The sequence below is a fragment of the Lissotriton helveticus genome, chromosome 5_1 (genome assembly GCF_964261635.1).
Source record: "Lissotriton helveticus chromosome 5_1, aLisHel1.1, whole genome shotgun sequence".
NCBI classification, from domain to species: domain Eukaryota; kingdom Metazoa; phylum Chordata; class Amphibia; order Caudata; family Salamandridae; genus Lissotriton; species Lissotriton helveticus.
Genome location: NC_136065.1, coordinates 1,008,555,509 through 1,008,577,008, shown reverse-complemented (window position 1 = coordinate 1,008,577,008; position 21,500 = coordinate 1,008,555,509). Strand labels below are relative to the sequence as shown.

The window sequence follows — 21,500 nt, the reverse complement described above, 5'->3', positions numbered from 1 at the left end:
GTGTGTGTGTGTGTGTGTGTAAAGGAGATAGTGTTAATTCGGGTATATTTCCTTTGCTAGATGAGAACATACTGTTACAAGACTAGAGTAGTTTTTCTGTGAAAGTGCAGAAATCGGAGCACTTGCCTGCTCAGCAAGGCGTTTTATTCCGTTTAATTGTAGAAAAAGAAACTGGAGCCGCTGGAAAATATAGTTACATTTTTAATTCCCTAACAACTATTTACTCTAAGCAACAGTGCATCTAATTCTTAAGCAAATGCACAATTTTAAGCATTATTATGCTACAAAACATTGTCTAAAGTCATTATATTGGACAGTAAATGGAACACAGCCTTTGCATTACTTCCAAATCTCACGTTGCTTCCTAAATTAGTGGATTTTTGAGAATGAAAATTGGGACTTTTATGTTTTACATCTGCTTTGGTGAGGTCTTTCTTCAGCTGTTTATAATTAAAATACGTTTTCTCAAGGAAACCCTCTGCACCCCACCGCAAATTATCTTCTGTAATAGCTGGGCGTGCTTATTGAGAGGAACTCAAATTACTATTTTCTCTTAGAAGTGCAATAAATTACAGAAAGAAACGCGAATGCCAGGGTTTTATTTGGTATCCTTGTGCTTTAGCTTTTAGATCTAAGAGTTGTCAAAATCAATTTTTAAGAGACTTTTCCATTATGGGAGCGTGTTCCTAATATCCTTCATACTTAAACAGATCCAACTTTAATTCCAGTTATTTATACTATTCAGGTTAAATAAGCAATAGAATTGATAGCACACAGTACACGTTTATACATTGGTAGACGCGGTCCTGGTATTGCTTTAAGTGGTCTGACATAGTTTAATATTGGGTGCACATATTTGCTATGGAGTGCTATAGCTGCCTTGGGAGGCACCGGGTAGCAAGTAGCCTAATCATGTTTATGACAACTGAAAATTGCAATAAAAAATGTTCAACATTTTCCACATTTTTCTGGCGAAGAAAGAAGCCCTCCTGCATATATGAATTAGTCATGAACCTCTGGTATTTTCTGTATATGAAAGAAAAGGATTTCTTGGCAGAATTGTAGCAGAGGCAAGTGTTGGCACAGTAAGGGATCATTAGGAAGAGCTTGAATATAAAGCCGCAGACCATGATGCTACATCTATACAGTAAGAAGATACATGATGGGCGGTGGCAGCCGACACAGGTAAACGTAGTGGGAGGGAGTGGATTGGTGGAAGGGGGGGGGGGTAGTCGACAGACGATGTAAAAGGTATAAATAAAAAAATAATACCTGTTGGGTTCCCTCCTTGCCGTGCCCATCTCCGCCCACCGAACTTACCTAAGCTGGCCGCCGCTGATGATGGGAGAACTATATAAAATGGTTGTATGCTGTCTTTGAGGGGTTCTGGTACCATAAACCACTACGTCTGGTTTGTAAATTTCAAAAGAACTCCAAGATGAAGAATATAGGAATATATTACACATTTGCATGTTTATTTTCATGCAGTTACAATGAAACACTGTTATTATCAAATAGAGACATGTTTTTTGAAAACAGGAAGTGTAATATTGGACACAACTCTTTGTCTTTAATAAAAAGAGAAATTATTTATTTAAAATGCAGTTGAAACAAAAGAAAGATAACCTACTTTGTTAAAAAGCGCATTCTATCTGTAGAAGTCTGAAACTTTTGAAGATGCTTCCCCCAGAAAGGTACAGCTAACAATGTGCCCTGATTGCAGTTAGAGTGTTCGGATTTTTTCATGATTTTGTGAATATGGCTTTGATTAAACGGTGGGCGATCGAGACTTTTGAAACATATCCTACAATGTTCAGCTATCAATGGGTTATAACTGCAATTACAATATTCATGTTTTGCTTAGGGTGAATGAATAGACAATGGCCAATGGTGAAGCTACGTAGAGTGATTTGGGGGTGTCATTATTATCCACAGACAATTTAGACGGAAGGAGAGAAACTAAGACTTAATATAGGCTGGCCTTTGATTTAAGTCAGTATTTCAGAGGATTTTTAACATTTGAAAAATAACATCTTAGGTACTTACAAACACTTCTTTTGTGAAATAAATATTGTACGAAGATCATGATTGAAAAGTATTCCAATAATAATGATAGCAATTAACTACATTACAGATCAAACTATGCATTACAAATGCCAAACAGCAATTTGAAAAACATTTCCGCTCTGTGTCAGTCTACGTTGCGGTGAAGAATTCGGTTCAGGAGTTTCTAGGAACAAAAAAATGAGTGTTAGAAACTTACTTAACAAATAGATTAATTCACGGTTTAAACAGATGCTCATATAATATAAAGCACAGATTAATGCACCTCAATGTTCAGTATGTAAGCAGCAATCAAAAAGATATCACAGTGTGTCCTATCAAATACTTTCATACATCATGAATTACAGAATATTAACATATTAATCATGTTTACAATGCATTTACTTATATTACAAAGGTTAAGCATTGGAATTACAAAAACGTCTTTAGTCGCATATTTCATGAGGGAATGTATCACATCCTCTGTTAAAGGTATACTAGAATGGTTAAAGTGGGGGTAAACATTGTTATAACAAGTGGCGGCTGGTAATTTTGGCAGGGAGGGGTTTGGGTGAAGCCACATATGCCCACATATTCACACTCTCACCCACACCCATGGATTCACACAGGCACACACACATTCACAACACTCACAACAAATTCATACTTTTATTCATACACACACGCACCAAACATTCAAAAACATAACACCTGTCCTGCAAGCTCCTAGAGCTGAAAGCCTTGGAGGTCCCAGGAAGGTTGGGATTGCTGCCTTCACTCACTGCCAGACATTATGTCACCCAATGCTGGAAGGCAGAAGTCCCTCACTTGTCACACAGTGGGATGTGGTCAGTGAGACTTCTGATCCCACAGCACTCTGTGACAAGGTGTCACTAATTGACACTCTGCCCTGAACACTTCAGGGTTTAAAACTGAAGCACCCAGGTCCAAGGCAATCAGTGACGCTCCCCCTCTTCATGACGGGGAGCCTCTATGCAATTTTGCCAGACTGAGGAGGTCATGCCCACAGGGTTTTAAAATCCTCAGCATCGCAAAGTTCAGCTCAGGCAGTCTGAAGGCTGCACAGTTAATGTGTGTCTAGCTCCTGGCTGCCTGACTTGAACAAGAAGAGTGTCTGTCAGGGTAACCTTTGCTCATCCTGACAGACACTATTTTTCTCAGAAAAAGTTGAGGGGGTCTAGACTCTTCACCCATATGAAAGGGCCGTGGCTCGTTCTAACTAATTTTATATTCCTATACGTACGTACCGGTAGACAACTGCCTACAATGCCTTCACAGTATGTGGGCCACAATCTCGAATTCACACTTACCCAAGCTACATCTCAACATACTCAACGTCTCCATCCAATGCAAACGCATTTATTGTAATAATTGCAGAAAAAATCTCCATCACTTTGCCAGCCACCTCACCTTTTTATTAGGTTTGCTTAGTGGGTGTGCATAAATCAAAAATATGTGCAGACTGAGAACAATAGCATTGCAAGTGTCTGCAGGAAACTCTATATTATGGCTGAATTCCCTCCATATTATTATCATTTTGATGGAAGAAATCTGGCCATTGGATCCTACTCTCTATTTAAATTACCTCCAGAATTTGGGCCCTTATTTACAAGAAAGTGTCACAGCGCAGCACCGCAAGCCCTTTGGCTGCGCCACGCTGCAGCACCTTCAAAGCACAGGGATGCATCATATCTACAAGGATATGACAGATTCCTTTGCTCTCTCCTGCACTGGTGCACAATTAGCTGCCATGCGCTGTCTCAGGCAACCTTACATCATGGTGCAAGGATGCCTGCGTCATGGGTTGATTGTTTATGTGCAGGAAGGTGTCCCTTTCTGTACATAAACAATCATTAGAGGTGGTTTCCACATTCTATGTGTGCTGCAGATTGCAGAATACATGGAAAGAGGGGAAAAAACGAGGAGAAAGGAACACATTTCTCCTTGCTTTGCCTCCCTAAGCCTCCCCTGGGTCGGCACATCATTCAGATACATTTCCAGGTTTACGATCTCTCGTAAATCTGGAAATGTGTCTGGTGCCTTGGGTGTTGCACGGGAGCACCCACAGCAACACCCATGGAACGCCCCTTTCACGCAAAGTGCTGCGTGTAAAGGGGCTGTATATACAGGGTGGCTTTTCTTGACCTTGTAAATATGGGGCAGACAAATGCGCTGCCGGTGCATCACAAAATGTGACGCAGTGGCGGCGCAAGAGGCTTGTGAATACGCCCCACAATAGTGTGTATGTTTACAATTCACAAAGTGTGGAGTCTCTGTACATACCAAATCCGAATGTCCTATTGTTTTATGTGCAGAGGCTCTGCAGTTGCAAAGATGCTGCTCGTAAATCCTTTTGTGAGTAGCAAACAATTGTAAACATACAAAAAGGTGTATGATTACCTTTGTGAATCAGGCCATAAATGAGGCCTTCAGATATTAAGGGCCTCATTTGGGTTTACTTGGTCAGTGAAGGCAATGGCCTCCGCTCTCCTGGTGGAGGACCGACTGTCATATTTAGGGATCTCTATCAGGCAGGTGGGGATCAGATGCCTTCAACTGCTCCGCTGAAGGCACTGAAGCTTTTCTAAGCAGGTAACATGTTTGATGCATCCACTCTGCTAAGTTTTTATTGTTTTCTGAAAAGAAACACCCAAGATTTTTCTTTAGAAAACAAAAACATGGCACTCATGCAAATTGACTTTCTTTTTGAGCATGTAGATCATTGTGTGTTTTCCCTACCATGGATCTCTGTACCTTACCTGGTAGTCCAAATGTGGATAATGAGTGATACTTGCCATGCCCTAAATGGGGTGGAACAACTGTCTTTGTGACCTACCATCCATGTGCCGTGACCTACCATCCAGGCCATCAAATTTTTTGAAGGTGCAACCAGTGGAGAGCCACCGTCCGATACCCAGAATTGTCCCTGTTTACCCAGTTTTATGGAGTGAGACTCTAAATGATCCGCAAATTGTTGAGGAGCTCAAGAGCACATAAGAGAAGCCACATTTTATTGTGAATGGAAGGTGGTAGAAATGCTAGGTAATCGCATGTCTGAGCACTTAACAACAAACGTTTCAAATCATCAGATTTGAAACCATCTGTGTACAAAGTTGTGGAACACACTTAAATGGGGAACATATTTGGAAAGTACATTAGGTGCTGCCTATGTGATCAAAACAGGAGCACACTACTTCCATTTTCAATATGATGGGCCACTATCGGTAGGAAGTAACCGCACAGCTAGAAATTCTTAGTTCTGCAATGTCTTACAAAAACTGCATTAACAGAAAATATTTGTATCCTAGTATTATGAACTTAGCTACATAGATTGGAGTGAAAGTAGCTTGTCTTTTTACCTTTTTGAAGAGATCAACTCGCTGCCTGTTACTCTGTAAGAGCACCTTTTTCTGTTTATCTTCTTGTTTTTTTTTCACCTCAGGCAAACTGTTGTAAATTCTGAAACAGAGTTATGAATTCACATTAGACAGCTGTTAAAACAAGAGGGGCGTCGCTTAGGTACAGGGTCTGACTCATTTATGGCAATTGTCCCTTTCTCGTCAGTTGCATCCTCACAAATTCACCAATTTGGACGCAATGAAGTGTCTAGGTTCAACACACCTGTACAAGTTCAAAATGTCTGAAAAAGTTATGAATTGGCATACAAATGGGTTTCCAAGAAATAAAAGTTAAACTGGATGAACTAAGTAAGTTAGACTGTGATTAAAAAGAATTGTAAACCTTTATATATTATACCATTAATTTTAAATGTAGTTTCATTTTCTGATTTTTTTCACAGTATAATAAATGTATATGCACAGTAAGAAAAATCATGTACAAAGGCAACTGTTCTGGCTTAATGTGCTAACATATGCTTACTTAAGCGTGCACATGGGCTATTTGGATTTCTTAGCACGTTAAGGCCATACTTATTGGCTTTGTTGGTGTTCGTCATCCCATTAATGACAAGGTTTTTCAGTCTCCCATGTTAAATTATATTTTAACATTTGGTCACTGCTTTTCCTCTAGCAACAAGGTTTTTTAAGGGATTTCTTTCAATGTGGTACCATTTTGGTGGTACCGGTAGACAACTGCCTACAATGCCTTCAAGATAGCACTTGTCCAGGCTTGCTTTGTGAAGCAGTGAAGTGCAGATGCTTCTCTCTTTAAAGTCTACTCCACATGCATCAACATGTACAATTATTGGTGACCATAACAGCCTACTCCCAGGCTCACCCCAAGCTCACCCACACTCTGGGGTGCCTAAGCATTCAGAGGCGGCCTTCATGAGCTGAAAGCTAACTGCCTAAACAGTAACACACATACCAGGTTGCTGACTATTTGGTCCGCCTTTACAACATTATACTATTGTGGTGGAAGCTTCCATTTCTTTTTTTTGCTGTACTCGTGGTGTGTCTGTGTGTGGGTTTGCATTTGTGTGTATATATAAAGTATGGACTGATGTGGAATGTGCTGACTGATTCGGTGAAAACAATAATTGCTTCTGCTTACAATGAATATATGAGATAAAGAATGTAATGGGTGATGCTTTTGAGATGTAAAATAGCCCTTGATGCATTGCAAAGCATGCACTCCATGGGAAGCAGAATACACAGCCGAGAGTATGAGATGGGAGAAAAATAGGTCTCTGAGCCAAAGACCATTCTGGGTAACATTAAATATTGCAAACAGCTGTGCATTCGAGCCAAAGATAAAGGTATGATAATCAGTTATTAATATTGACATTTTGAAGATTAAACCAGATGCATCTTGGTTCTATAATATGGATCTTTGGGCCGCCCTTGAAAATATATCTTGCAGACTTAAAGTTAAGCAAGAAAGCATTGGTGCAATTTTCTCTCTGGAAATCTGTGAACATGGCTGAAGGGGAAGGTAACATTTCTAGGTCAATATTTATGGTTCTGTGCAGTCTGCGTAGTGAGAGACAGAGGGCTGTTGGCGGAATACACCAAAAATCATCTTAAATGTACACATTCCTCTTATCTGTTTTATGTAATGTTCTCCTTGTTATTGTAAACTAAAACTAAACACGACAAATGAAGAACAAGCTGAAAAGATTAGCTGCATTTAGGTGTTAGTTGATAGTGGAGTGTGTGCAACAATGGCACAGGTGCTTGAGGGAAGGTATTATCATACAATAAATATTTAGGGCCCAATTTATGAAAGAAAATGTGAACGAAACTGGTGGAGAGGTATTCATTTGCCTGGGTGTGTTTTTAATTGGTTCCTATTTACCAACAGGTAATATGTCTGCACTAGGTACAGCTTTTCAGCTTTACTACTGGAGTCCTATTGATATTGTGTTGAGTTCCTACTAGCAGACAAGTCAACAGGGGGCAAGCAGCTCTTCTGCATTTTTTTCTCCATAAGGACAAATGTTTTCCCTTTGAATAACATGCTCCTCTATACTACCACCAAACCTGGGGTTGAGCTATTTCCTTTCCCATGCTGAAAGTTGAGTCACTCCGGACTTTAGCTGGGGTATATCTCCAACCATGTTTAGGGTAGAAAGAGGGTGGACAGTAGTTCGAGGAAGGCCACAAAAATAGGTTTATGATGTTCACAAACTTCCAAGGTAGCCCGCACTTGCAAATGCCCATTTCCCATCCTTCGAGTGAGATCTACTACTGTGAATTTCTCCACATTTGGGGAAAGTAATCTGCAGTGTCTACTAATAATAATTATTAATAATAAATATTAATAATAATAATTATATTGAACAGTTAACAGAAAATATTTCAATAGTAAAAACCACAGATTAACTAGCAAATACATTTGTTTTAAATGCAAAACCATTTTTATTGCAGAATAAGCAATTTAGAAATTTAGATAACCACTGAGAGAACATCAACTATTATCTCCAACACTAAAAAAACATATTATTTTAAATGGTGTTTCTCACTGCTTGAACTCATTGGAAACATTGGCCTCACTATTTGCTTACAGCTTTCGTAATGTTTTTTTCATTTCATCAGCTTATTAAGGCACCACTGCCTAGTAATGGACTAAGAAAAATTTGTAAATATTAACCCCTTCGAGGCTGATGACGAGCTTAGCTCGTCATGAGTTTTACCTGCCGTGCGCTCATGACGAGCTGAGCTCGTCATGTACCGCGGGGTATTTAAAACTTCAGCGCGCAGCGGGAAAAACCGCCGCGCGCATGAGGTTAAGAAATCTAACATCTTAAAAAAATCTTCCTTTGAACATATTAAGCTAAGCAATATCTGTACACAGGTTTGATGAATAAACAGTGATATCAATAGAAATGAATTAAAACAGGAATTTGAGCCACCCATAATCACACTAAAAAATAAAATAAGAACAATTGATCTCTTATGCGTAAAATGTAAGTTAATCAAATTTGGCAAATCTCACTGTCAGGCACATTAACCTTATCTAATTGGTTGAGTACAGAATTCATGAAGGGCACCCACATCCCTAATTATTATCTCTACTTCTCATGACTACTTCACATCCATTATCCCTACTTCTCATCAATTATCCATACTTCTCATTCCTATTTCTTATCCATCATCCCTACTTCTCATATATTTCCCTACTTCTCATCCCCATTTCTCACCCATCATCCAAACTTCTCATCTATAGTTTATCATCCCTTTTTCTCATCCATCATCCCTACTTCTCATCCCGTGTCTCATCCATCATTGCTACTCTTCATCCATCATCCCTACTTCTCATCCATCATCCCATTTCTCATCTATCATTCCTACTTCTCATTCATTATTCCTACTTCTCATCCCAATTTCTGATCTGTCATCCTTACTTCTGATCCATAATCCTTACATTTCTTCCCTAATTGTCATTCATCATCCCTACTTTTCAAATGTCATCCATTATCCCTGCTTCCCATCCCCTATTCTCATCCGTGAGCCATCATTCCTACCTCTCCTTTTTAATCCCTCAGTCATACCAACACTTTTGAAAAGAATAGGTTTGAGTCAGCAGTATTTCATATTGTTGGTAGTAAGTGCTGTTTTAGTATTTTCAAAAGTTCTTTATTGAAACACTATTGGTAACACTTCACAAGTGTGAGAAAATTCCTCTTTTTACATGCTCACATCCATTTTGTGTTGACTGGTATTGCTGGTCTTTGGACTCTGCACTCTCGAGCAGTGCTGTCCAGTCCCCAGTCTATGTGGCCTGACCCCTAAACAGGGTATCATTGGCTAATCCCGAATTGGCATATTTAAGTTTCCAGTAAGGCTAAAGCACATGGTGCAAGGAAATACCCCAATGACATGGGAAGTCATATGTCATTTGTGGACTGAAGCAACTATTGTGCCATCCATTAGACTGACAGAGAAACCAAAGCTTCAGAACTACCTGTATAGCCTGACTGGTGCGAACGAACATGTGCTTCATGTTTTATATAACCTGACTGGTGCAGCATTGAAACCTGTAGGTGAACTTATCAAAATAACAGTTCTTAACAGGAAATTACCTTACTTTAAAACATTAAATAACACACCTTAAATAGTCCTTGTAGCCATTTCCATTTTGGTGCCCTTCAGCTTCTGTGAGCCCTGAGCAACTCGGTGAGCTAGCCACAGCAAAGTTGGTAAGAGTAGGAAGCTATTGCTGTGCAATTTCACATTTGAATCTGCTGTTTGTATTTGCACACCTCCTTATGGGTTTCCTTTTAATAACTGTACTAAAGTGCCAAAAGGTCAAACTAACCACCTACAAAATTAAACAGAATAAAAACAAAATTGATTCATCGACTGCGATGAAGCGTCAATCAGATAAAAAAATGAATTGTGCCCAGTTGGTGCTTACCTTTGGACTTAGAAGAAATTTAGAAGAAAGTGTTCTCAGAAGGCGGTGTCCAAGGAGCGAGCGTCATCAATGGGGAGACGCTAGATGATGTTGCAGTAAAGATTTCTATGTTTGGACTTAGCCACCTTTTTGGAAGTCGAAAATCTCCAGCGGGATGAGGCAGGAGGCTGTCGCCTACAAGAGTTCCACTAGGGCAGATACCCCTTTGGGGAAGGACTGCTGAACAGGATTGGCTGCTGCGGAGAACATAGTGGGAGGTGCCATGTAGTCAGGCCACTGGCGAAGCACCTTGGTAAGATGAGCAGGATGGCCCGGATCTTCCCTCAGTTCTCAGAGCAGTTTATAGCCAAATATTTGCCCCAAGTTTGGGATTTTGTATATCTGGGCCCCTTTAGCACTACCACCAAGGGCCAAGGAATGGAGGGACACCACTTGGGTCGGACTCACTCAGGCTGGGTCCAGGTGGGAGCTTATGATGAAGTGAGCCTTTTCTGTCCCTGAGCTTGGAACAGAAGAGGCCAATAAACTAGCCCTTGGAGTCACTTTGGCAGTTGTGGGTGCAGGTGATGAAGTAGGGCTCAAGCAGCAGGGCAGGCCTTTGTGGATTCAAGGTAGGCTCCAGGTAGCAAAGCAGTAATTCCAGATTCAGCAAAGCAGTATTGTGATCTACACAGCAGGCCACAGAAGCAGGCAGTCCTCTGCGAGTCCTTCCGCAGGCCCACAAAGTAAACTGAAGAGTGTGTCTGATGGTCCCTTTTATATACATGGTACCTTCTTTGAAGTAGGAGGCGTTTCTAGAGAATTCCCTTTGAAGTGCTTGATGTTTCCTGGCTCCCATGCCCTGACTGCAATCTGGATGCATGGACAATGTAGAGATGACATGTCCTTTGTGTGAAGGTAGAGAACAGCTTGTTCAGTTGCAAGTGGAACTGCAGCGAGTTCCGCACCCCTAGCCTTACAGTTGATGGCTCATCCAGGCACACCTAAACCCTCTATTGTGTGGCTATCTGGGAGGAATAAACAAAGTCCAACTTATATCTGTAACCAGTCATGTGACCCAGGGGAGGCTATAGATACCAAATTGTTTAAGGCAGGAAATTGCCATCTTTCTAAATGTGACATTTTTGAAATTGTAACTTAAAATCTGGCTTTACCATTAAAAAGGATTTTCAATTACAATTTCTCAGACACCAAACAGGAAAGGCATCGCAGAAATGAAAAATGAATTTTGACGTGTTTCACTTCTAGGACTGGTAAACCTTAAAAATACATGTTCAACTCTTTAATTACAATGCGCACAGCCTTATGGACCACTTACAGTCTACTTCATGGGTGACTTATATACAACAAAAGGGGAGCTTGCGGCTTGGCAATGGGTTATAATGCCAGGTCGAATTGCATTCAGGCTGCAATTAAAGACCTGGGACATGTTTTAAGGGGCTACGTAAGAGGGTGGCCCACTAGTAGCATTTAGTTTACAGGCGCTGGGTATATGGTATACCACTCTACAAGGGTCTTTAAGTAAATTAAATATGCCAATCAGGTGTAAGCCAATTTTGCCATGTTGAAAGGAAAGAGCACAAGCATTTTAGCACTGGTTAGCAGTGGTAACGTGCACAGGGTCTTAGAGCCACCAAAAACGAATTTCAGCAAAGAGTGGAGTGTAAAAGCAAAACGTTTGGGGTGACCTTGCTGAGAGGACCAATTCCAACAAATCCCATATCAGCCAAAAGGGGCACCTAGATGAAGAAGGCCAACAATACTATAATAATGATGGTAAACACTGTAGAAATGTCAATAACATAACAAATCAAATGAGCACATACAAAGCCAATATATGTTAAGCAGGAACTTTGTGACACAGAGTCAGGTTTCTGCATGAAAACTTTCTCCTTATCAATTGACACACTACTTTTACTATTGGACTAAAAGTGCAATTAATATATAAATAAGTAACTGATGGCAAGTGACTGAAAATGCAAATAATGACCGCTATTCCATTACCTTTTAGACCGTAGCTGCATCTCTTTCTCTGAAATGGTCCTTTCCTTTGGTTTAAAGAGGTTGTCTAAAAAACAGAAATAATATGTTTTAGGCACGCTGTTCTGTATATTTAACAATGTATTCCTAGAAATGTTTACACAGGGTTAGAGAAAAGACAATACTTTAAACCTGTGATAGAAGCCAGTGGTGACTGGTGGAATTTGAAATTGGAGGGGCATAAGACTAGTTAGCCATGCAAGCAAGTGTAATTAACAATGTTGGCATTTCCCAGAGAGTTCGAGGGAGTGGGTTCTCCCCCTGAGAAAAGTTTTAAAAGTTGGTGGACAATGGTGCATTTTTGAGTATACTTTCTTCAATCAATTGACCAAAAACACAAGAGTGTGTATTACATAATAAGGGGACCCCTTTCAATAGAACCTGGGGCCTCAGATAGTTTTTATAATAAACAATGGTCCATACAAGGCCGATTGGTCGATGTGAAGATAAATATTTTCAAAGACGGGAGATGAATCAATCAGTATTCTTTTGACACAAGTCAGTTTTGGAGAAACCATGTATAGGAAGGCACCCAGATGAACATTGTAAAACAGTTAATTAATTAACAATATTCACTATATCAATAGATGCAGAATGTAGATACAGTGCTCACAGTTTAGTGAAAAAGAACATGATGAGGTGAGAGAAGAAGGACTTTAAAAACATACATCGCATTGACAACAAGAGCAAAACTCTTTATAAAATTAATTCAAGAAATTAAGGAGTTTGGTTGTGGCAGGGTCAACGGCGTTTCGATCTGAAAAATTTGAGATCTTCATCAGGACAGAATTGTGAGCATGTGGTAACTACAGGGTAAAAACAATACATGTTTCAAAATCATGAAAACCTCCCGAAATATGTCAATAATTTGCATTTAACATTTGTGTAAACTATTTAGCAAATTCAGCTCTAATGGACACTTATACCAAAAAGGACAGAGAAAGATGTTTTTGAATTGTGAATGAAGGAATCGTTAGAGGCAAAAAGGATATGAGATTGAGGAATTATAAAATAATAGAAAGGAGGGTTTGAGTAGCATGATTAAGTGCCAAATAAAAATGACGTCAATCAAATAAACATAACATGTGTATTTGTAAAGCGCACGTATCACCCAAGGATCTCAAGGCGCTGAATAACAGATGTATATTGTTACCCAACTCAATGGTACTCATTTTATCGACCTCAGATGGATGAAAGGCTGAGTGGGCCCGCCAGGATTAGAACCTGTGACCATGAGGTCGAACACAGGCCCCAACAGTGGATGCATTAGTCCACTGCGCAACCAGACCAGGCTAAATGAGAACAAGGAAAGGGGTCTCATCGGCGGGATCAGAGTATCGCTTAATCAAGTTGCGGTAACCTAATGAACACAAGAATTCAGCATGAATCATGCAAGGGTAGAAGTGTAAAAGAGCCAAAGTAACAAAGGAGGATGAGGTAGAGCAGGAGATGGGATCTAGCAAGCTGTTGATAAGGACATTTTAGGGTCAGGTTATCCTAATGTGTAAACACAAAACAGAAAGTAGGTTCACACTCCAGTCCTGAGATAGCAGTGACAACATTTCTTCGATTCATCTCTTCTGTGAAAAATATGACTAGTCTTTAGAATCCCTGGTGTGGTGTTGTGGGCCCTAGGCCCATGTATATACAACAGAACGACATGGACACTAGTGTATGGTGCACATAACTGGCCCAGGGCACGTGCACCCGGACCCTTTTATTGTCAGGCCAAAGTCACTCGTGGGGCCTATGTTGCATGGGTGTGGGGTGTGGGTCAAAGGCAGCCCTCAAGGGAGTGGCTGGTACATGCTGGGACACTAAAACGAGTACAGCAGGACTCTACACATGACTGACATAAAGGACTGAGTGCAAGAGAAAGTGTTTAGTTTTGTGGTTTAAAATAGTTCCTCAGACACTGCAATAAAACACTCAATAACAGTGGGGATAATACACAAAACAACCAATAGCATATGGAAGGTGAGTAACATGCCTCTGATATATATACTGTTTATATTTCTTTAAAAGAGTTGTCACAGAATCTCTGACAGACAGCTGCACTCAGAAACCAGACCTTAGATTAGCACGTAACAAGACACACACAATTAGCACGCGGAATGACACATTAAATAACCAATAGCATATGGTGAAAGAGTCATTATGCTTCTGAAGCCTACTCTGTGTATAATTTATTAGAACAGTATTTACACATGCTCCTGACAGACAGCTGCACTGTAAAGCCAGACCTTAAAAGAACACACAGCAAGACTTCCTTATAACATGGTCTGTAGTTTGAGATCACTGGACTAAACGAGGAATTAATCAGCATAACTGTGAAATACACAATGGTGTGAACTAGTCAATATAACCAATAAGAAAATAAATGCAAGGGCAGTCAACAAAAAATGCAGCATATTGCAGTTTAAAGGTGATGACCTTTTGAGTGCCCTGCAGGCAGAAATCTGTTAATGTCAATTGTGATTAATGCATTGCTTTCCCTTCTGATCCAAGGCACAGCTTCCTATTAAATTCTCCCTTACTTTGCTAATTATGAACGAAATGCAGGAGTTCTAACGTACTCTAAAAGTAAGAGACTACTCAGCAGACCTGCTTTATTCAGTGGTACAAGGAAAAGGTACTATTATTTCTCTTTTATCTATTACATTCTCCCACATACTCTTTATTTATTAAATTGCTGAAATTCCATAAATATATGCTTTCTAGACATCCTTGGACGCTGACAGGGCTGTATTTTGTATTGATGAGACAATTTAATTTAAAAGAGGCAAAATGTAGCTCTTTGGGTGCGTGTTTTAGTGGGAACGGGAGTTTGAGTGAGTTATTTACATGGGGCAGTGAGTGTTCCAGTGAGCCACGTGAAGGTCATGGAGTATCCCACTGGGGGCCATGATGCACCCTGTGACATCAGTTTACGGCCACAGGCCACAAAATGGCTAGTGACGAAATAGGCCCTCCCTTTTGCTTCCTGGTGCTTGGCCAGGAAAACCATCTCACCATCTACTTGAGCAATTCAGCAGCAGTGGCTAACTAAGGGAACAGTCGCAATTGCTGAGAGGATCTGCGGTGGTCTAGTCTTGGTAATAGCCGAACACCTGGTAGCATTAACTATTCCACAATCATACGTTCAACCACATTATATCCTGACCAAAGTTTAGATGTGACCACAGGGGGTGTTTGGGTAACTTACTGTCAGATTGAAGGTGTGTGTGAGGGTGTGGGAGTGCATGTTTGAGAAGAGTGGCTTGACAAGTCCCAAGCAGAGAAGTGCGGCATGCATCTTGTCCCAAATGAAGGAAACTTCACAAACAAAATAGCACACATGCTCTCTTGTGATGAGGTTCCCTACCAGATAAATAATAGGAATGATGGGAGAAGGCATGTAAAATTCATCCTCAGTTGTAACTGCACTACCTGAGGTGTTTAATGGATTTGGTAAAGCATTTTTCCGCTTAGCAAGGTGACCTCTTTCCTTTTTAAAAAAAAAAATTTTTATTGCAGGAAAAAGAAAAAAGCATCGCATTGCGTACAAATTTCAGAGGCAAAAATATCCAAACAAACAAAGAATTTAACCATTAAATAGATTGTTGAATAAATACAGAGGATAGCAAAGTACATTCCCAGAGAAAAAATAAAATAAAAAAATAGATCATTTTAGTTGCTGCCGGTACATATAGATCAAATAAAAGTATCCCAAATTTTTTGCCTGGCTTTCAATGACTTAATACCCCTTAGTTTGGCCAACGAAAGTTCCATCGTGTGAATTTCATTGATAAGATTCCACCAGTCCATGATTTTAGGTGGTTCCTTAAAGATCCAAGTCCGTGCAATAACCAACCTAGCACATGCAATAGCAATAGTAATCAAGTCTTTATGTTTGTAATTTGTATCTTGTATATCTAGCAATACTAAATGTGCCGAAAGTGTTGGAAATACAATTTGTCTACTGTTTAAAGCCACGGTTAGTTCTTTCCAAAAGGATATGAGTGCCGGGCACTGATAAAGCATGTGTTCTATACCAGCAGCTTCTAGGTTGCATTTGGGACATTTAGTTCGCTCGCTAAGAACATTTCCAGAGGTCCAACTAGCAATTCTTTGTGGAGTATAATATATTTGAGTCGCTGTTCTATATAGTTGAAGCCTCAGGCTGGACGATTGAACAACTAAGTTTATTTGTTTAAGCGAGCGTGCAATCTGACTAGGGTTGATGTTCAGACGCAGCTAGCAAGGTGACCTCTTTCCATCACCTTAATTTTTAGTTTTGATGCAGTTTTGTGCATTTAACCCAGCAGCAACAACAAAACCTGCCAAAATACTAGGGCTACAACATCGTTTCCCACAATTATCATGGAGGTAGATACACCTAGGTAAATGCAGGTTCACTATTATTACTTCCACCTCTACCCAACTTGATCTTTTTATAATTCTTCAAGGTACATAGATGTGGTGTTAGGAATAGCATATCTCTTGATACCTACTTCAAATGCTCATCTTCACAATATAGTGACAGCCAACAATATTTTGACAGATATTTTTGACCCCGATACTCTGACATACAACCATTTCACGTCCTTTAATCTACCACAGCAATTGTAAATTAATTTCAGCATAGTAGGATTGCAAAAACTATGGATGCTTGGGAAACCCTTATATTCCAAAAGGCTACTTGAGTTATTAAAATGCGTCCTTGTTGACCGAAGAGAGTATGTCAAAGGAAAATGACTTAAAGGGCCAGTAAATAGGCACTAACCCTCCAACTGCAGCCATGCTACAACAAGAAGAGCTGCAGAAATTCCGAACTCTGAGGAAGAACGAACACGAAAATAGGGAATGGGTTGGAAGGCATTTAACACTTGTGGGAGCTGCAAGGTGGATAGAAAGATAATGGAGGGGGTTTGTGGGAGTGCCCACCTCAACGTTCTGCATCATATATTGCATTTCAAATCACTGCCAGCATGGTGCCCAGAAAAAAGCTTGGACACATATGTCCTCTACAGCAGAAGAGCGGAAGGGCTGTAAATGGAGGTACTGAGGCTACGACAGATGCACCCTTGTCACACCAAAGTGATGCAGTCTGTGAAACAGTCCCACAAAAAACAGAGCTTCTAAATAAAGCGATGCCATGTGCCACCAAAGAAATCACATAACGTTTCCTCAATTTGAACAATCTCAGAAGGGTCTTAAAGAAGCTCTTGATCTTCGGTGTTTGACCTGTATTATCCAGGCCGCATTCCAGTCCATCGTTATTTTGCTCACCATGCCACCTCAGTTGGGACCCAATCATATGCAAATCAGCCTTGACCCTACTCCAACAGGAACAGTCCTGCCCAAACTGTCAGGCCAGGTCCTCCCTGGTTTGCATATGTCTGGGTCCAAACTGACTGTGTTCAAACTGGGTGCAAAAAACAATGACTGGGTGCAGCCCGATTAATTACCAGTGGCTGAGAATAATTCAAGCATTCCATCCATCACTTTTCTGTATACTTTGGTGCCACATCAACCGTGTCATGTCCATGACCATGGTTGACAATTAGCCCTGTAAAAGATCATTATAGAAAATGGAAAACCATATAAATTAGAGATTTTGTAAAACTGGATTTTATTGATATTTTTCAAGCTTTAACACCGCAAAAAAATCCCTTCAATACTTTATTACCATCAGCTGGCAATGATATCACATCTTTAGGAACATGTCTGTGATCAACATCCCTTCCTGTCCAGCTAGGGCTTTACGTTTGTTGGAAGGAAACAAAAAAACTCCTGCTTGCTACCCGAGGATCTATATGTAGTTCATAGTGTCGTGTTGTAAGGTATTCATGTATTCACTGCCCTCAGATTCCGAGATCCTGTATCAGGTACTGGGGAACCAGGCAGGCCTGTCTGTAAGGGCCAATGAACTTCCCCTGTGCTCGTCATGCCTTAGTCTGTCACATTCCAGCTCCTTCTTCAGTGCCCATGCTCAGGAAGGCCGTCAGCTCTGTCTGCCAGAGGTGTGCTGTTGTTGTGTTCCTGAGTACCTGCTGCTCTTCCCTTCTCAGGGCTGCCCCTTCAGCTACAGCCCACGTTTTCCACTGCTTTTTTCTACCTGCAATGAGTTGGACTGTTAGTCAATCTCCAATGGAGGGCTATGTCTCTTCAGGCCACAGCAAGAGCCAGAACCAAGAATTTACAACCAACTTTCTTCTCTGGCCTGTGCGGGTATAAGCCCAGTAAACATATTTCTCTTTTGAAGCACATTTTGTCTCTCAATTGTGTGCTTCATGTCCTCCACCACTCTCGTCCAAAACTCTCTATAACGCAGAAATTCTATATCATGTATGAAGTCTGCATCCAGATCTGCACTGCAGGACGTCGCATAGTGTCAGTGTGTTTTTTTATGATGTTCAGTCTTTGGGGGATGAGGTATGTCATAAGTAAATTATTGAACTGTGTTTCTGTATCTAGGGCTTCGGGAAACTTTGTGTACTTGCTCCAGTGTTTGTTCCCACTCCTTGCCTCCGAATCTCCTGCCAAGCTGTATCTCCCACCTATCACAAAGGGGAACATCCTTGTCAACGCAACTTTTACCATGCAGTGCTTTTACATCGCAGGCTTTACCACGAAAACCATTACAATGCATTGCACTGGGGGGCGCTCTAGGATAAGTAATAGTTTAGTAAATTAAACTCTTCACTATCCAGCACCCCCCAAAGCAATGCGTTGTAATGGCTTGCGTGGTAAAACTTGCGTTGTAACAGCATGCGTGGTAAAAGTATGCGTTGTAACAACGTACATCCATCACAAAGCTTGGTCAACTTGGGCAGGGCCATGGATAGGATCATTTTGGAAAGCTAGGATATCAGTTTATTTCTCAACCAGACGTAAGAAGTGTCTGTAATAGATGGTGTGTCTGCGGTTCAGAGGGAGATCCTCCCCAGAGCTGAGTCATTGTTCTGTGCCAGTAGCATAGGTCAGAAATTGCAAATGGGGTAAGCTGTCGTCCTCTATCATGGCATCCATACTATGGAACCACCCCTCTGCATAACAATCTCCCACTGTTCCAAGCCCCACCCCTTCCATTCCTGCATCTGTCGTTCGGTGAGGAAGCACCTTCCAAGCACGGAAAGGCCTACCTATGGGAGAGCAGCACGGAAAGGCCTACCAGTGGGAGAGCAAGTGCATAAAGCTTACGCCCCCTTTTTTTCAAACATCTGCTTTCCAGGAGCGATAATCTATTGTGAGCAATGTGGACCACCATGTCTGTGTCCTCTTTTCACCCAATAACAGCTCAACAATGGCTCCCTGGTGTTGGAGACCCACTGTGTTTCCCAGCACCTCCCTGTTAAGGCCTGCAAGCCAGTATGTCAGCCACTACATCTGGGGTGTAAAGATAATAGATAGTGAAGGCTGGGGCTCCCAAGTCCCCCAACTAGATTTTGCCATTGCAGTGTCTCTTGGGAGACCCTGTGTCACTCACCATTCCATAGTAGCTCTCACAGCAGTATGTTTAATTCCTTAAATCACGCCCTGGGAACCTAGATCGGCAGGTTCACAAAACAATCGCAACATTATCATTTTTGTTAGGACCACACATGCCAGAATTGTACATTTTTGTGATTGCCAACATTGGATATTTCCTTTCAGGGGTCTTAGTGCAGTACCTAAGTTCTCTTCACGCATATCCGTTACATTGTAATATACTTAAACATGCATGTACCAGAGAACTCTGGGTTCCCAGCACATGCCAGAGTGGGCAATTGCGAATGGTGAGACCTGATTCTCTGAAGAGATTAGGAATGCAAACGTCTTGCACCAGTTTGTGTGCAAGTTGGAGGCTTGCCCTAGGTTTGCAACAGTTTCGCTCTCCAGGAGATCCCTGTCTCTGCTTCCTTTAAGTATTAAAGCATATCCTCTGCATATAATGAGATGATGTGTTCCCTGTCTCCCAAGGGACTACCCTCACCCACCCCTTCTCTCCTAGCCACACTGGCAAATGGTTCTGCTGCTAAAGCGAAGAACATGGGGGACTGGGGACATCCCCGTCTTGTGTCCTTGTGGACCTCAAAAGCTTCCGATATGCATTTCCCAGTGTGGACTCTGGCCTAAGCTCCTGTATACAGCAATGTAACCCATTTGTCTCATCCTCGCCTCAGGTTCATTCATAGCATATCCTCTCAGAAGAATTCAGAACTTATGTTGTCAAACCCTCCATGTATGTCAATCAAGATCACTATTGCTATATCACGGTACTGTGGTGGGGTTTCCCCCATCATTTTAAACATTTGTCAAATGTTGTGGGATGTGTTGCACTGAGGTATGAATCGGCATTGATCTGGATGAATTAGTGTCATTGAAGGAGGTTGTAGGATTTTGGCCAGTATTTTAGTCAAGATCTTATAATCTAAGTTGAACATGGAAAGGGTCCTGTAAGCAGTTACGTCAAGAGTGTCGTCCGTGGGCTTAGGGATGGATTCTATCAGTGCCTCCCTGGTGGTTTTATGTTGCATTCCACTGTCTAGTGCTCCTGCAAACAGGTCCACAAGTTGCAGAGGCCAAGTGGTATGAGTATGTCTGGTAAAATTCTGCTGGCAAGTAGTCCATTTCCGGAATCTTTACACATGTGTAAATGTAAATGTATTGCGATTTATATAGCGCACGTATCACCCGAAGGCATCAAGGCGCTTGCCTTGGGAACCCATCCTGGTATTCCCCTGTGAGATAACCCCAGCAGGGTATCCACAAGGTGAAAGCCAGGCATCCCGCCGCGAGGGGCCGTAGTGGAGATTAAGCAAGCTATTGCCCAGAGTCGCAGAGTGTGAACCCGTAAGTCGAGTAGGCACCGGAACGAGAATTATCGAGTCCGTGGAATTTTTGAGCCCAAGACCCGGCGAGGCGGGGAATTGAACCCTGGTCCAGGACCGATCTCAGCTTCCGGGTCTGCCGCCTCTAACCCCTGAGCCACACTTCTCCTGCTAACTCTTTAATGGCCCCCTTGCTCTCCTCTTCAGAGATCCGCCCACCCAGCTCCTCTGCTGCCTTAGGGTCCAATCTGGGAAGCCTTGCCCAATTCAAGAATGTCTCGCTAGTACGGCTAGAGATTTGTGGTTGCTTTGGGTATCATGTACTAGCATCTCACCCACTTCATTATGAATGTCTTCTGGCATTATCAATCACACTGACAGTCTGCCTACTCTACCGACCCTTGGCACAGCTAGTGGCCAGTTAGTCTCGATATGTCACAGCTCTCAATTTCTCCTGCGTCACTGCATGTGTTTTTGCGATTCAAACACCCATTTGTGCTGTAGGAAGTGGTCAGTCAGGAGGCCAATTTCCAACCCAAGGTTGTTTACCAGGTTCAATATTTCTGCTTCTAATGTCTTCTTAACTCCTACCATTTTACCCATACAATACTCTTGCATTACAACTTTGAACGTCTCTCATTCCCTGGAAACATGTTGAGATCTTCCACAATGATGCTGTAAATATTCAGCTATCACTGCGCCCAATGGGATTCGGAAGGAGTACTCTTGATTGCTGCCATTTTGCAATTGCCACACATTGGTTAGGTCTGTTGGAACTCCCAC

General features: G+C 41.5%; 1 protein-coding gene across 1 annotated transcript in view; it reads right to left on the bottom strand.

Moving 5' to 3' along the window:
- Positions 1-1,570: 1,570 nt before the first annotated feature.
- C5_1H10orf90 (chromosome 5_1 C10orf90 homolog) overlaps positions 1,571-21,500 on the bottom strand; it is an 822,168-nt gene continuing 802,238 nt past the window's right edge. The window contains exons 7-9 of the mRNA XM_078641149.1: positions 11,887-11,950; positions 5,424-5,523; positions 1,571-2,230 (exon numbers count right to left, since the gene is read on the bottom strand). Of these exons, the coding sequence (XP_078497275.1) occupies positions 2,192-2,230; positions 5,424-5,523; positions 11,887-11,950 (203 nt within the window). The 3' untranslated portion in view covers positions 1,571-2,191. The remainder of the gene's footprint in view (positions 2,231-5,423; positions 5,524-11,886; positions 11,951-21,500) is intronic.